General features: G+C 39.1%; 1 protein-coding gene across 1 annotated transcript in view; it reads right to left on the reverse strand.

Annotated features, from left to right (window-relative positions):
• Positions 1–17924, reverse strand: part of EFEMP1 (EGF containing fibulin extracellular matrix protein 1) — a 72185-nt gene that overhangs the window by 34800 nt on the left and 19461 nt on the right. The window contains exons 2-4 of the mRNA XM_075862985.1: positions 17701–17779; positions 6389–6437; positions 1601–1888 (exon numbers count right to left, since the gene is read on the reverse strand). Of these exons, the coding sequence (XP_075719100.1) occupies positions 1601–1888; positions 6389–6437; positions 17701–17778 (415 nt within the window). The 5' untranslated portion in view covers position 17779. The remainder of the gene's footprint in view (positions 1–1600; positions 1889–6388; positions 6438–17700; positions 17780–17924) is intronic.

Consider the following 17924-nt stretch of genomic DNA (forward strand, 5'->3'; position numbering starts at 1 on the left):
GCCTGAGCATTGTTGTATACCTAAGTTTGTCTTGCAAATGGTCTCCCAGTGTTTTCCAGTTCCCAGTGTTACCCGTTCCTGCTGCCTGTACCCTGTATCCCGTGCTATCGTATCTACAGAGAAAGTCAAGTCGTGCCTTCCGCTGCTTCCACTGTGCCACCTGCTGAGAAAGTTAAGTCGTGTCTTACGCTGCATCCACGGTGCCACCTGCTGTGAAAGTCAAGTCGTGCCTCCGCCACTGTCTACATTGCCTCAGGTACCCGTTCCGAACTATAGACATTGTTTTGTACCTTGTTGGCCAGCTGCTACCCTGCTAGGCGGTACGGCCCAGTGGGTCCACACCCCGTGCCATGACAAATACAGCCTGATCTAATAGTATACAGCTTCCATTCCCGACTGTGTTCTCAACTTTTGATATCTCCGGTTGTGTTACAGCTGGAAAAGCGATCCTGGTGCCAAATGAAAGTTTAGAATTTCATCTTTCACATGCCACTGTTCTAGGTGGTCCACAGAGTTTTGGCTGTTTTAAGTGATCTTCCTTCCCTCCGGCCTCAGTCTCTCATACTGTGTGAAGCAGCTTCATGCTGATAGGGCAGCGTCAGAGGCTGTGAGGAGGCTCCACCTCAGGAGAATCGCTGGTGTTGACACCCACATGTCTAGTGTAGCCTCATTTGCATATTTAGAAAAAAAGCTCATAACTTTTAAAATAATAAAGTTTTGGGACTTCGTTTTCACTAGCCTTATCAGTGTGACAGCGCCTATTAGATTAGTTAGGAGATAGGGCATTACTAAACCAGCGACAGATCCTCTTTAAAGTTGGTGTTTCACTTTAAAGCTGTGCACTACTAGTAAAGAAATACTTCACTAAATGTATATATACAGGAGACTTAGGCTTTCATATTTCTTACCCATAAATAAAGAAAACATGAAAACTAACTGAAAATAAGATCTAAAGCAATGCTTCTAGAAGTTATATGACACTACCAGTACACAGTTTATGGTGACCAGCCTTCAAATGATTTTTTAGCAACAAAACATCGATTTCAAATAAATATCTGTTTAGTCTTTGAACAACTTTGCACAGTTGGTGTTTTCAGTTCAATGTATTTATCAATATATCTTAAGGAGAATCTGCCATCTCTCCTGACGTGTCTATTTTGGTAATTACTTGTATACCCCATAAAATAACAATTCTGGAGCATTTTTTCCTAGAATTTTACGTTGCACTGTTCCCCTGTTATTCCTAAAAATGTATGAATAAATTTAGAACTGTGTGTTACCAGTTGGGGGTGTCCCTATACAGACTGACAATGTCCAATCAGTGCTCACAATCTCAGACTATGTAGGGACACACCCTTTTTGACAAGGGGAATGGTAACACCCAATTGTCATTTTAATCAAATATTTCTTGTACGTAAGAATAACGGGGGAATGGCACAACACAGAGTTCTAAGAAGAGATATTTTAAAATTTTAATTTTATGTTTTTTTTTAAACTGAAACAGACATTTTAGGAGAACGGACAGATCTTCTTTAATTTATATTAATTATATTTTTATACAGATATACATATTTAGATAGAAAATAAATTCTGTTCTTACCTTGGCACATGTTTTGTGCATTTAGTTCATAGCCGGACGCACACTGCATTAACTGAACGGTACTGGGCAGATTGCGTTGGGTATCTGGAGGGCCATTTGATCTTTCTACATGAACATTTTGGCCAGTGCTTTGTTGGGATCCAGAATTCTGTGAGACAACTGTGTCTTCTTGACCATTATTTAACAAAATCTGTGCAGTTCTCGGTAAGCAAAGGTATCCTCCATAATGATTAACACATTTCATTCCTCCCTTGCAAGGTTCCTGCATTATTCCACACTCGTCAATATCTGTAAAAAGAAATAGAGGCTATTAGGAATGAGCCAAAGTATAAGGGAGTTAGATATTATATTTCAGCATTTTTTTTATACTGCACAGTATAAAACCTTTTACACAAGGTTTGAAAATATTATGTCATTATAATAAGAGGACAGATCATTATACAGTAATTTATAGGTTAATTTCCTGCTTCATATCACCTTTATGGGTTATGTATCTTTCCGCTGATGGGCAAAGAGCATATAATCGGCCCCCACAGCTTGCTATGTCAGGTTGGCCCCATCCTATTTTTCTATGAGTAGTCAAAAAAGCGTAGTCCCGGATTTAAAAAAAAATGTCTGATTTCTTCCAAAAACAAGACCATACCTGTCCATAGTTTTGTCTAGTATTGCAGCTCAGCTACATTAAAGCTATGGAGGCTGAGCTGCAATACTGCACACAACCTGTTGACAGGTGTGGCACTGTTCTTGGAAGAAAGCAACCTCAATTTTCTAATTCGGGACAACCCTTTAACCTTTATGGGTCTCTCAAAAAGTGCTGCAACATTAACAGGATTCAGTGAGATCAAAGTCACATTGTTCTTCTCTTGTTCAAGTGTAAGAAAGGTTACATAGTTACATAGTTAGTACGGTTGAAAAAAGTAAAATAAGGTTGTGAAGTAAAATAATATTGGAACCTGCTTTCTGGGGTTTGCGGGTGTTAAAAGTTGTTATCCAGAGACCAAAATCTGCTCACTGTTATTCCTAGAATAAGAATCCAAGCAACTTACCAAAATACTTGAATTTTCACGCCGATTGAAAGCCCGATCACGTGGTGCAGGAAATCTTGTAGATTCCTTCTACGTGATAACGCGCCGACACAGCCTCATGTGATTTCTGCCTGCCTCCTCCTCCCGTTGGTGTCGACGCATCATCAATCAAGTGACCTTAAAGGGGCTGGTGTAGTGACTTCTTTCCTAAGCCAGCCCCTTTTTTAATTCTGTCTCTGAATAGAGAAGCATAGCTCATGCACAGCCTAACAGAGGCTAAGGCCTCGTGCACACTTCCGACACCATTTTCACTGACGTTTTGGACGGATCCATATGCCCGTTTTAGTGGCCGTGTGCACTCCCGTGTGCACTCCGTGTTTCCGTTTCCGAGCGCCGAGCATGGTACTGTCCATGGTGCTGAAAGAGTTAATGGGCTGCACTGATCGGCGGTAACTCTTTCAGCACCCTGGACAGTACCATGCTCGGTGCTCGGAAAATACAATTTTAATGAAATAAAAAAAAAAAAAAATAAGTTCATACTTACTTTCCTCCTGTCCGGCCTCCAAGGATGACGTTTCATCCATGTCACCGCTGCAGCCAATCACAGGCTGTAGTGGCGGTCACGCACGTCAGGATGACGTCAGAAGGCCGGCCTCCAGGGATGACGCTTCATCCCACGTGACCGCCTCTGCAGCCAATCACAGGCTGCCGCGTCATACAGGAAGGTCGGACTGGAAGAAGAAGAGGGACTCGTCACCAAAACAACGACCGGGTACGTTTGAACTGCATTTTATTTTTAATCAGCAGCCTCTGTTCTCTATCAGTGATTGATAGAGACAAGTGGCTGCCAATTAGTGTAATATTTCTATAATGTATTTCTACCCGCCCGTTGCTAGACAACGGCTCCGTCACACACGGACGGAACACGGATGCCTTCCGTGTGCCTTCACTTTTTTTGACGGCCCCATTGACTTGCATGGGCCTCACGGTCACGGAATCTCGGACCAAAGTAGGACATGCTCTACTTTGGATCGGAACGGAGCAACGGGACCATCAAAAAAACTGAAGTGTGCATGGCCCCATTGAAATGAATGGGTCAGGGGGCTAGCCGTCAGAAAAAGGGGTAGCACCCTGAAGAAAAACACTGAAGTGGGCATGAGGCCTAAAGGTGGGTGAAGAATAGGCTGCAGAGAGGAAAGAAAAGAATGATGGAATATGTAGTTTATCTGCACAAGCTGTATCACTAAATGCCCTATTACACGTGCCAATGATTGGGCAAGCGAGCGTTAATAAGAACGCTCGCTCCCGATCATTGCCCTGTGTAATCAGGGCAACGATCAGCCGATGAACGAGCAAACGCTCATTCATCAGCTGATCTGCTCTTCTATGCTGAATTAAAAATGATTGTTATCGGCTGGACATCTCCCTGTGTAATCAGGGAAATGATAAAAATTTATAGGGTCGAGAGATCGTAGGAATGAGCACTCGTCCCTATACATATCCAATCATGTCTCCGTGTGATAGGAGAAAACGAGCGCTGATCAGCAAGCTGTCTCGTTGATCGGTGCTTAATTACACAACCCATGTCAGGCTGTGAAATAGTACCCTTAGTCTGCCTAAAAACCGAAAGTAGAGGATATTGTGGGTTGGTTAGTGACACTAAAATATTAATTTCTTTTAAAAAATAATGTAGTGCCATAAAGGAAGCAATATATTCGTATTTGGGGAGTTGTTTTTTTTCTTTTTGGGTTATTGGACAACCTCTTTAACTTGACACCATGATGAGGGCTCGCCTATCCTCTGCATATAAATCCTTGCTCCATCTATAACCTCCAATTTAAAGGCATATTCAAGGTGACGCAATGAAATGCTCAGTCAATCATCAACTACAAGTCCTACCTAACCTCCTATTCTTTTTTATGTCAGTTCTACCTTTTACATTTTCCATATTCAGGGCATTACTAGTAATATGGGCCTATAGAGTGATCTTTGTCATGCTCTTGGCACCATTAATATCACAGAACTTGTCCTGATATCAGGGGTATACCTACAGAGGGTGCATAGGTTGTGGTCACACCCATCCTGGAGATTGAGAGGGTTCAAAAGGTCCCTCTGCCTCATATGTAGAGACCAGCACTATAAATGACACAATAGTTGGGAGACCTAGTAGCTTCAAGTTACGCCTCAGCCTGGTATACTTGTCATGCTTCACCCCCTTGTGTCCCAAGTACTAAATAAAAGTCTCTCCTTCCCCTCTCTCTGCACAGACTCCTCTCAATTCCTTTACTACTCATATTGCTAGTGAAGTCATTAGAGAAATAAAAAGTATTTTTCCTTTTCAAACCTTGTATCAAAGAGGGGGTACAGTGACAGTGTGTGATTGAAGAGATCCCATTCATGTAACATTACAGCATGTACAAAGTTTTCTAGGGTTAGAGACAGGCAGATGAGCAAGCTTATCCTCCCATAGGCAGAGAAAAGTAGATGTAGATTTTAACATGAAAAAGCCCCAGAAAAGTGCTGAAGAGGTAAAGAAATGTAATAATGTATACATTATTGGTGATCATATGCCTAACTGAGAAATATTAGGGCTGTTTTGCTCAGTGTACCTGACAATCCTCTTTAAATATATCGCTATTTCTTTATTACATTGATAATAAAATACACCTCTCAACTATGGGGATCATATTAGAAATAAAAAGGAGGCAATTCAAATCTTCTTAAAGAGGCTCTGTCACCACATTATAAGTGGCCTATCTCCTACATAAGGAGATCGGCACTATAATGTAGCTGACCGTGCTTTTTATTTTTTGAAAAAAATATCTATTTTCACCATATTATTAGCGATTTTAGCTTTATGCTAATGAGTTTCTCAATGGACAACTGGGCGTGTTTTACTATTGACCAAGTGGGCGTTGTACAGAGGAGTGTATGATGCTGACCAATCAGTGACCAATCAGCATCATACACTTCTCTCCATTCATTTAGTCAGCGCATATGGATCCTTTGAGATCACTATGTGCTGTCTTATACTAACACATTAACGATACTGAAGTGTTTAGACAGTGAATAGATATTCCACGGGATGTCTATTCACAATCCTGACACTTCGTTAATGTTTCTGTGGTAGTTACAGCATGGCAAGTGTAATCTCGCGAGATCATGCTGTAAATGACAGGTTACAGCGAGATTACGCTTGCTCTGCTGTATCTACCACAGAAACATTAACGAAGTGTCGGGATTGTGAATAGACATGCCGTGGAATGTCTAGTCACTCTGTAAACACGTCAGTATCGTTAATGTGTTAGTGTAAGACAGCACATAAGGATCTAAAAGAATCCCTATGCGCTGACTAAATGAATGGAGAAAAGTGTATTACCCTGATTGGTCAGTGTCATACACTCCTCTGTACAACGCCCACTTGGTCAATAGCATAAAGCTAACATTTCTAATAACATGGTGAAAATTGATTGTTTTTTTTAAAATAAAAAGCACTGCTGTCACCTACATTATAGCGCCGATCTCCTTATGTAGAAGATAAGGGCATTTGGAATCCAAAAATGTAAGTAAATTGAATGCAGAGAAGCAGTCCTAAAAATAAATAATTTAGTAATTATGCAAATGCTAATCAAATATATTTTGTCCTGTTTGTTCTTAATGGTTGATCTATAATTATATTTCTATGTGTGCCTGTGTATATTGTAACAAAAATAAAGAATACAAAGCAATAATGTATAGGAATACAAAGCCCCAAATCTGTTACCTTTGCATTGCTGTCTTATCGGGTCCCACTCATAACCATCAGTGCATTGCTGTATGGGAACAGAACATTAATATAGTTAATATTTTTCTGGATTCACTATCATCAATTTCAGGCACTAAAATTGATTGTCAAGAAGAACTCTCATGGTATAAATCTTTTGGATCAAACCAATCTTATAATTAATTATTCTATGCCATCAGGTTACAAGAGTATGATGTTTTTCTCTGTGCAATGATTTATTTCATACACAGCTCGATTTATAAAGCTATTTTCCAAGCTCTTCCTAACTAGATGCACATTTTTCAAGTCCAAGTTAAAACTTCTGTTGCATTATAGTGTTTTCTTGTTGAAAAGTAATATCCACTGAATCTGGCACACAGATGTTGGTCACTGCTCAGTTTAAAGGTTCATTGCACTTAAGGGAGTAAAAGTAAGTTCACTAGATCAGCTGTTTTATTACTGCATGTTCATTTGTATGTTCTCCAGCTTTGGCGGTTCGAGTTATATTTTTTCTCTAAAAATAAAATATCTATCTATCTATCTATCTATCTATCTATCTATCTATCTATCTATCTATCTATCTATCTATCTATCTATCTATCTATCTATCTATCTATCTATCGTGAAATATTTTACTGATGTTACTGTTATATATTTCAGACTGCAATATGCTGACAAGACTAAAGGATTGTTGCCATGGGGGAAACAGAGGGCAAATACCCATTTTATTGACCTGAATCATATATGTTGGAATAATCAGGGGCACCTTCTGTTATGCAATTCTAAATGCTTATCTAGTACCTACTTATATATAATAATAATAATAATAATAATAATAATAATAATAATAATAGCCATGTGTGAGGATTGAAAAATTGCTAGCTATGCGCAAATTCATGTATAATATTTAATATACCAACTAAAAGCTTGGTGACTGGCCCATCTTTAACAATGACAAAAATTAGCAACTTAATTTGCTCGTTAATCTGAATCCACTTTAGAACTCACACATCCACACATACAATGTATGAACAAACATATTGGAACACCTACATGGGATTTTTTTTTTACATCCTATTCTAAATCCATAGTCATGGTTCCCACTTTGCAGCTAAAACAGTTTCCACTCCTCTGGGAAGGCTTTCTACAAGATTTTGGAGTGGGTCTGTGTACATTTTTGTCCATTCATCCAGAAGAGCATTTGTGAGGTCAAGCACTGATGTTGAATGAAAGGGCCTGTCTCACAATCTCCATTCTAGTTCAGATAGAGTTAGAGAAGCATGATTCGTCACGCTACAGACCACGTTTCCACTGCTACAGAGTCCAGTGGTGGTGTGCCTACGGCAATGAGACTTAATGAAACACCTGAATTCAATGACTAACTGGTTGCCAACACATGACGAGAATGCTCATCTTGAGCGGCGGGTACTTCGCGCATTAGGTTGAGCATTCCCGTCCTTTGTGAGAGCCAGTGTCCGCGCGCGATTGTGAGCGGGCAACGGCTGTAATACACAGCCACAGCCCCACTCTAACGGCAGAGAGAAGAGAAACATCTTCTCTCTGCCGTTAACCCCTTGAATGCCGCGATAAATCTGATTGCAGTGTTTAGGGAGGGGGGACTGCCCTTTGATCGCGTCACAGAAAATTCCTGTGACGCGATCAAAGCCCATAACTTGTATGGCCAGACAGCCCAGGGTCCACTGAAGGACACCCGGGCTGTCTGAACATATTTCCTGTTGTTAGGGCATACACATAGCACCCTGGTTTAAGCACCACTAAATAGCACCACTTAAACCAGGGTGCTATGTGGGGTTCCCTAAGCCGGAGAATATGCTAACGCATATTCCTGTTGCTGGTACCCCTCATTTTGGGGTGTGTACTGTGGTTATCCGACGATGACCATTGTTTTCACTCCCCTCTCCCTTACTCAGTGTCTCAGAGGCTTCCTTGGCGTTTTGGCACATGGTTCAATGTACCCATGTTACCCGACTATAAGTGCACACAATATTTGGACACATCCATAGTATCGTTTTCCCTAGCGCCCTAAATACTTTATATTTTCAGGATGACGAGAGGTATATTAATATTAAATACTTATGTTATATGCTTAAATACGCTCTCTGGCGTCTATACGATATTCCCCTCACCTCCATGGCCACCCTGGCTTCATTTTCTCTACGGCGCATGCGCCGTCTATATCCTATTACTCGCAACTAGACTAACTTCCAGACATGCGCAGTTGTGATGCACGGACGACGCTTTCGGCGATTAATACTTGTGACATAATGAGAGGTGATGTAATTATTTAAATTAACATAACACCTGTGTTTACACACCCTGTTTATATGTTTTACTTACATATACCTGCCTGTACGTACGTACGTACGTACGTACGTACGTACGTACGTACGAATACAGCCATTTTATATATTGTTTGCATTCTCTGCTACACACCAATACTATATCTGATGCCATATATTGGTTATTCTATATGATTTGTTAACTGTTTCACTGAGTACTGCTGTAACTTTGCTTGATTGATTTCCTGTTATATTGCGTGAACCTACACTCTGTCATGTGCTTGAGAAAGGCTCCAGTGGACGGAGCTGAAACGTTGCTCGGGCAATAAAGTACCCACTTTTTTCACCTAAATTATTGGAGTTGCTGCTCATTTTTCAATATATATATATATATATATATATATATATATATAGTACAACTTTCATAATCACAAATCATAAAACTGTGTAACAATAAATCGCCCATTATCAGAGAATGTTTCAAACTACTTTAGCATAAAAAATGCCCACTAATGGATGTCAAAGGAATATTCCAGTTTCAGCAAAGGAAGCTTATTAATTGCTTAATGAAATATTGTGCATTTTTCTAATTTACCTTTTATATCAATTCCTCTTTTTTCAACATTTCTGCTTACACTGTATAGTAACTTTAACGGGTCTTGCACCAGTGTGATCATCATCACATGACAAGACAGATTTCCATCCTCTGGAATTACCATTCAATGACTGTAAGAAGAGATCTTGAAAACCGTGGGGAACTGATACATTATATTAGAAAATTGCATTTCATTAATCAATATTTAAAGTGTTTCTCTGGGAGTTAAACATTGATGGCCTGTTCTTAGGATAGGCCAATATTATTTAATCGATGGGTGTCCTACCTCTGTGACCCCTGCCGATTAGCACAGACCCGCTTCATTGTTTACACATGCACGGCCGCTAAACCATATGGACGCCAATGCCTGGTACTGTAGCTTGTTCTATTTACTTACTTGTTTTTTATATTACTTTAGTCCTAATGGCTGAACCTGACCCAGATTGTGCTTGCTTAAAACAGCAGCCTATACAGAATTGGTGAATAAACACATGTTGCCCCCAGGTTACAAAACTAATTTAAACTACACAGCAAAAAACAAACCAAAAATGCTGAAAAATATACTACTAATTTACATAACGCATACAAAAAGATTAACATACTGACAGGAGATGAAGAAAATTGGTTAATCTAGCCTTTCAGGTTTACATGCTAATGGCTTCACTACACATCTGCATTTTTTTGGCAACTTTTCAATTTGTTTACTGCTTTTTTCCTACTAGTTCTTGCTCACAGAAAAAGCTAGAAGCAGCAAAGCAGCCGAATCAGCCTATTTGCTATCATTTGGGAATTCTCCAGAATCTAGCGATGAGCTTTCGGCTTTTTATTACTCATCTCTCTTTTGGGATACTAGGGTGAGGTCTGAGAAGAGATTAAAGGAGATTTTTTTAGATACATAATATAACAACCAACTTGAAAAAGTAACTGGATTAAGCCACCCTCAATATTCTTTATTTCATTACCATTGCCCTGACTTTACTATGACGTTGCATTTCAATGATATGGGAGAATAATTTATTTAAAGGTCGTAACACTGTACAGTTTCTTACTGTATTTCCAACCTGCCGTATTTGCTCAACTTATTCAGATGAAGACACCCATTTACGGTGAAGTCAAATTAGTCTTTAAGTGCATGTCCTCTTTTTAACATTGTGTCACATTTAGGTCCAATATTCTGTACAAATCTTCATAGGGTCAGAGTAATACAGAGCTCCAAGTCTTTTGCATAGACAGAGTTAAATGATAAAATCCTGGATGTTTGAAACCACTACTAGGAGGAGTAAACTCCATACTATTTTATTACTTAGTTCAATGTATAACTATTCTGAAGTAAGCTCATATGCTCCCCCTAGTGGTGGCTGAAGGCAGCCTGAAACTAAATTGTGTTCAAGGGTGGACATTCACTTTAAATACGAAGAAAATATTTTCCAATATCTTATTAGAAAATCAGACAGATTTCATTATCGATCATTCATTAAGACCAGTAAATTTGTTTATTTAAAGGGGTTTTACTATCAGGGACATTTATGACATATCCACAGGATATGTCATAAATGTCAGATAGATACAGGCCCCACCTCTGGGACCCGCACCTATCTATAGAACGGGGCCCCTAAACCCTGTTCTACTGCTTTGTGTTCCCGTTGAAGCATGTGATTTCCGACCATGTTAGATGGAAACAGCATAGATCGCATGCTACGCTGTTTCCGTAATGGGCATTCACAACTATGGGACTTACTACACATATATGTATAGTGATTGGCTGGGGAAACTACTGGATATATATATAGTGATTGGCTGGGGAAAGTACTGGAAGGGGTATGTTTCTCAACTGGTTGGTAAAGGTGGGTGAGATGAGAAATTCACAAAAGCTGCGTTTCTCAGCAAAACTTAGTTTTCCGGGCCTGCATTTCTATGTAATGTTTTGTAGTATTGGTAAAGGGATTTGCCATTCCCTCCCCCACACCAGTACAGAATTTCGACATAACCCAAATCACTACAGATGAAGCTACAGGGCTCATTACTGAGTTAAATGTTTTGCAGTTAGTGCAGAGTGTCAGAACCTGGGAATCCAAACAAGGATAGGGTGGAAAGCCTGATCCAAGGAAGACTGTTGTTTATAATAGGTGAAGAAAACTGCTGTTTAATTTGTGCCCATACGGACCAGCTGTTTGATTCGTTTACATGCAAGTCTCGTACGCTGGATAAGCACTTGTTAGTATTTGGACAGCAATAAAGCCAAGAGTGGACTTTAAATGTAAACAATTCCAACATGAACAGTCTAGAATTTTTAGGCTAGGTTAATTTTACCACTGAGAGATAGATTATATTTAAAAAAAAAAACAGAAAATCACATTGTCAAAATTATATATATTTATTTGCATTGTTCACAGAGAAATAAGTATTTGATCCCTTTGGCAAACAAGACTTAATACTTGGTGGCAAAACCCTTGTTGGCGAGCACAGCAGTCAGACATTTTTTGTAGTTGATGATGAGGTTTGCACACATGTTAGTTTGAATTTTGGCCCACTCCTCTTTGCAGATCATCTGTAAATCATTAAGATTTCGAGGCTGTCGCTTGGATTTTCAGCTCCCTCCATAAGTTTTAGATGGGATTAAGGTCTGGAGACTGGCTAGGCCACTCCATGACCTTAATGTGCTTCTTTTTGAGCCACTCCTTTGTTGCCTTGGCTGTATGTTTCGGGTCATTGTCTTGCTGGAAGACCCAGCCACGAGCCATTTTTAATGTCCTGGTGGAGGGAAGGAGGTTGTCACACAGGATTTGACGGTACATGGCTCCATCCATTCTCCCATTGATTTTGTGAAGTAGTCCTGTGCCCTTAGCAGAGAAACACCCCCAAAACATAATGTTTCCACCTCCATGCTTGACAGTGGGGACGGTGTTCTTTGGGTCATAGGTAGCATTTCTCTTCCTCCAAACACGGCGAGTTGAGTTAATGCCAAAGAGCTCAATTTTAGTCTCATCTGACCACAGCACCTTCTCCCAATCACTCTCAGAATCATCAAGATGTTCATTTGCAAACTTCAGACGGGCCTGTACATGTGCCTTCTTGAGCAGGGGGACCTTGCGGGCACTGCAGGATTTTAATCCATTACGGCGTAATGTGTTACCAATGGTTTTCTTGGTGACTGTGGTCCCAGCTGCCTTGAGATCATTAACAAGTTCCCCCCGTGTAGTTTTCGGCTGAGCTCTCACCTTCCTCAGGATCAAGGATACCCCACGAGGTGAGATTTTGCATGGAGCCCCAGATCGATGTTGATTGACAGTCATTTTGTATGTCTTCCATTTTCTTACTATTGCACCAACAGTTGTCTCCTTCTCACCCAGCATCTTACTTATGGTTTTGTAGCCCATTCCAGCCTTGTGCAGGTCTATGATCTTGTCCCTGACATCCTTAGAAAGCTCTTTGGTCTTGCCCATGTTGTAGAGGTTAGAGTCAGACTGATTAATTGAGTCTGTGGACAGGAGTCTTTTATACAGGTGACCATTTAAGACAGCTGTCTTTAATGCAGGCACCAAGTTGATTTGGAGCGTGTAACTGGTCTGGAGGAGGCTGAACTCTTAATGGTTGGTAGGGGATCAAATACTTATTTCTCTGTGCACAATGCAAATAAATATATATAATTTTGACAATGTGATTTTCAGTTTTTTTTTAAATATAATCTATCTCTCACTGGTGAAATTAACCTAGCCTAAAAATTCTAGACTGTTCATGTCTTTGATAGTGGGCAAACTTACAAAATCAGCAAGGGATCAAATAGTTATTTCCTTCACTGTATATATACACTACCATTCAAAAGTTTAGGGTCACTTAGAAATGTCCTTATTTTTGAAAGAAAAGCACAGTCTTTTTCAATGAAGATAACATTAAATTAATCAGAAATACACTCTATACATTGTTAATGTGCTAAATGACTATTATAGCTGCAAACGTCTGGTTTTTAATGCAATATCTACATAGGTGTATAGAGGCCCATTTCCAGCAACCATCACTCCAGTGTTCTAATGGTACATTGTGCTTGCTAACTGTGTTAGAAGGCTAATGGATGATTAGAAAACACTTGAAAACCCTTGTGCAATTATGTTAGCACCGCTGTAAACAGTTTTGCTGTTTAGAGGAGCTATAAAACTGACCTTCCTTTGAGCTAGTTGAGAATCTGGAGCATTACATTTGTGGGTTCGATTAACCTCTCAAAATGGCTAGAAAAAGAGAGCTTTCATGTGAAACTCGACAGTCTATTCTTGTTCTTAGAAATTAAGGCTATTCCATGCGAGAAATTGCCAAGAAACTGAAGATTTCCTACAACGGTGTGTACTACTCCCTTCAGAGGACAGCACACACATGCTCTAACCAGAGTAGAAAGAGAAGTGGGAGGCCCCGCTGCACAACTGAGCAAAAAGACAAGTACATTAGAGTCTCTAGTTTGAGAAATAGACGACTCACAGGTCCTCAAATGGCAGCTTCATTAAATAGTACCCGCAAAACGCCAGTGTCAACGTCTACAGTGAAGAGGCGACTCTGGGATGCTGGCCTTCAGGGCAGAGTGGCAAAGAAAAAGCCATATCTGAGACTGGCTAATAAAAGGAAAAGATTAATATGGGCAAAAGCACACAGACATTGGACAGAGGAAGATTGGAAAAAAGTGTTATGGACAGACGAATCGAAGTTTGAAGTGTTTGGATCACACAGAAGAACATTTGTGAGACGCAGAACAACTGAAAAGATGCTGGAAGAGTGCCTGACGCCATCTGTCAAGCATGGTGGAGGTAATGTGATGGTCTGGGGTTACTTTGGTGCTGGTAAAGTGGGAGATTTGTACAAGGTAAAAGGGATTTTGAATAAGGAAGGCTATCACTCCATTTTGCAACGCCATGCCATACCCTGTGGACAGCGCTTGATTGGAGCCAATTTCATCCTACAACAGGACAATGACACAAAGCACACCTCCAAATTATTAAGAAATATTAAGGGAAGAAGCAGGCAGCTGGTATTCTATCTGTAATGGAGTGGCCAGCGCAGTCACCAGATCTCAACCCCATAGAGCTGTTGTGGGAGCAGCTTGACTGTATGGTACGCAAGAAATGCCCATCAAGCAAATCCAACTTGTGGGAGGGGCTTCTGGAAGCATGGGGTGAAATTTCTCCCGATTACCTCAGCAAATTAACAGCTAGAATGCCGAAGGTCTGCAATGCTGTAATTGCTGCAAATGGAGCATTCTTTGACGAAAGCAAAGTTTGAAGGAGAAAATTATTATTTCAAATAAAAATCATTATTTCTAACCTTGTCAATGTCTTGACTATATTTTCTAGTCATTTTGCAACTCATTTGATAAATATAAGTGTGAGTTTTCATGGAAAACACAAAATTGTCTGGGTGACCCCAAACTTTTGAACGGTAGTGTATATATATATAAACACACACACACACACACACACACACACACACACACACACACACACACACACACACACACATTCATTGTTTATAGCATAGAAAGTTTCATTAAATCTGTGTTACTTGTGATTGTGATTAAGGTTGTGCACTGGGAAATTTCTGATGTACATTTCAATTTTCACTTTAAAGAGGTTGTCCCATCTGGACAACTGATTTACCTATGTTATACTAGGCGCTTACCTTGATGATAACAGTTAATTCCCGGAAGTTAGAAAAGTCAGACCAGCGGTGATCAATTGATCGCCAGGTCATCTTCATTGTCCAGATAGGACAACCTCTTAAATTTGTGCAATCAGCTTAGAACGGGTGATTGAAATGTGTTGCATAATTTTTTGGGGTTATATGAATAGGCTGTTATTTATAAAAAAATATGGAAAATGTGTAGTAAAGTTCAAACATTTAGATGGCCATGAAGATCAATAGCTCTTTTTTCGAATGTCTTGATCTTTGACCATTTACATAGATACTATTGTAGTTAAGAAAATAACATAATTGGGCTCCCATAATTGTCACTAGGGCACATATATGAAATAGATTTTTATGACATCCATCCTGTGCTCCTCCTGAATACCATTCTAACCATTTGTTCCTTATCGTTCTATTTCTGTCTTGTAAGAATTTGAACTGCACAATTTTTGGGTAGATTTTTAGAAATTATAAGAAAACTACAATAAAGAAAGTACGCAAATCTTAAGATTAAACCAATTCTAAGTTTAATTTACACGATGTAGGTGGCATAACCACACGAGCACACCCCTTCCATGATGCATTAATTAATCCACCATACTAAGTTGTGCATCAATCCTTCCAATGTTGGGCTTTACAGTCCCTCCATTGGCCAAATTCCGGTATCAATAACCAAATAAAGGAAAACAAATGGAAAGCGGAATTTATTTTAGTTAAAACTTGCCAGTCTCCTCAAAAAACGCCAAAAATTTGCTGGAAAGATTTCACCAAGGTCTAAGTTTAGCATAGACAGGCAGTGGCCTGGAAACACTGATGGTCATAAGATATCTGCACATCTCAGGGCGCGTATAGGATGGTATATGGTAGGATAGAATTATTTTTTAACATTTGTTTGAAATTAAGTGATTCAGATCATAAGAATAGCTCATTATCTTACATCAAGATGGTCCAATTTTGGACCTAATTGTAACATTGGGATGAAAAATTTAGCTTAAAGGGCTTTTGTAGGATTTGGTTAAAATTACTGGAGCACTAGACAAATAACACAGCTGATCGGGGGTTGGGGGGGCTATTACACATGAGAACACTATTTGTTAACATACAGGATGCTCGATGGATAGCATATGTGTGAGACTGACAGAAATATTCCTCAACTGTTTTTCCGCTAGATGATCAAATATTAATTTCTTGCTTCATCAAGAAAAAAATATTTGTTCTTTCCTGAACATGGATTATTACTAAACTTGATTATTATGTTTCTTTTTTTCACCTAACTTACTCCATCGAGCAAAGGAAATGTCGTTTTATACACAGAATTGTAGATTCAGATTTTATGTTCATAGATTTCACTTTTGCTTGCAAATTTTGTAATAACACAGGCAGAAAGCCACAGAATATTAATCACTCATTTAATTTATAGCAATTAGCCCCCTGGGACTAGTAAAGGAAAAAAATATGTGTGTGGATCGTTTTGGCAACTGTCGCTGAATATTAACATGGCCTTGCCAAATTAAATTAAAACATGTGTTCTTCAGAATATCGCTGCACTGAGTAAACTTTTTATTTTTATTTTATTATCGTATATTATTTGATTGCCTTTCTTTGCTTTTTTTTTTAATCATTGTGTAATCCGGAGGAATGTGATTAAAACAGCAACAAACAACAAAACTCCTACATGTTTATCCTTGATACATTTCCAGAACCTTCATTTCGTAATCAAAATAACTCATCACAAAATTTTGGAAGTTGCAATAACTTTTAATGTATGAATGATAGTTATAATTTCTTTAGGAATAACTGAGGTTCTGTAATAATATAGCTGCAATATATTTCTAAAACGGAACATTCACCTCATATACTGTAGCTGTAGGTCGAAAGTGTTTTTCCAACCTCTCCATTACCATGCATGATTGGTTCAGCCAAGGTACAAGATTCAGAGCTAAATTTTCCTAGCACTTCATGATGGCGGTGACTGCACATACCTTGCTCCAGAGATTTTGGGGACTGTACAGTAATCTGATGTAAGAAAAACGTCCCACTACATCGTAAGAGCCCAACAAACTTCAAATGTACAATTGCAGAATTGCGAATGCAGCTCTGGGCTGTAATACTTTAGTTCAAGTTTCTTAAAACAATGTAATTCTCAATATAATCTGAAAATGGGGTGGCTCAATGGACAGCACTGTTTTCTCACAGCACTAAGGTCCTGGGTTTCAATCTGACCAACATCTGTATAGAGTTTGTATGTTCTCCTTGTGTTTGCGTGGGTTTCCTCCGGATACTTCGGTTTTCTTCCACACTCCAAAAACATACCAATAGGTTAAGTGGTGTCATTTAAACGTGTTCCTAGTATCTATGTATGCGTTTGAGATAGGGAATTTATATTGTGAGCCTTATTGAGGACAGGAACTAATGTAGGTGTTGATGATCTCTGTACCGCGCTGCAGAATATATTAGCGCTATATAATCAACAGTAAATACATAAATAATGTTGCTCAAAGGCGGGTATATACTTTGAGATTTGCCTGTCACAGACATTCAGTGACAGGTTTGGGATTTTATGCAATATTGGAGATAGCCCTTTACACATTTCTAGCATACCTTACAATGCAATTTCAATAAAATGCTGGTTATATAAATGTATACATATGTATATTGGTCACAATATAGTAGAACAAGTTTTATTGCACAACTTAAAACATACATCACCTCTTCTATAAAAAGTGATCAAAATAATCGATCAAATGTCTTACCGTATATGTTATGGTCTCATCGGCCTCTTGTGTTGATATTGATGGAATCAATGTAGCAAAAAACAGAATGCCCAACATGCTGAAAATTTAAGACAAATATGTTAGCAAAATAAAAAAATTATCCTATTATAGTACTAGAGAGTCAGGGATGTCCCTGTTGCTGGATTTTCACCAATTATTGGTTTCTACATACACAAAGGGATATAATTGATGCAACAGAACAA

The sequence above is a fragment of the Rhinoderma darwinii genome, chromosome 4, assembly GCF_050947455.1.
Source record: "Rhinoderma darwinii isolate aRhiDar2 chromosome 4, aRhiDar2.hap1, whole genome shotgun sequence".
Taxonomy (NCBI): domain Eukaryota; kingdom Metazoa; phylum Chordata; class Amphibia; order Anura; family Rhinodermatidae; genus Rhinoderma; species Rhinoderma darwinii.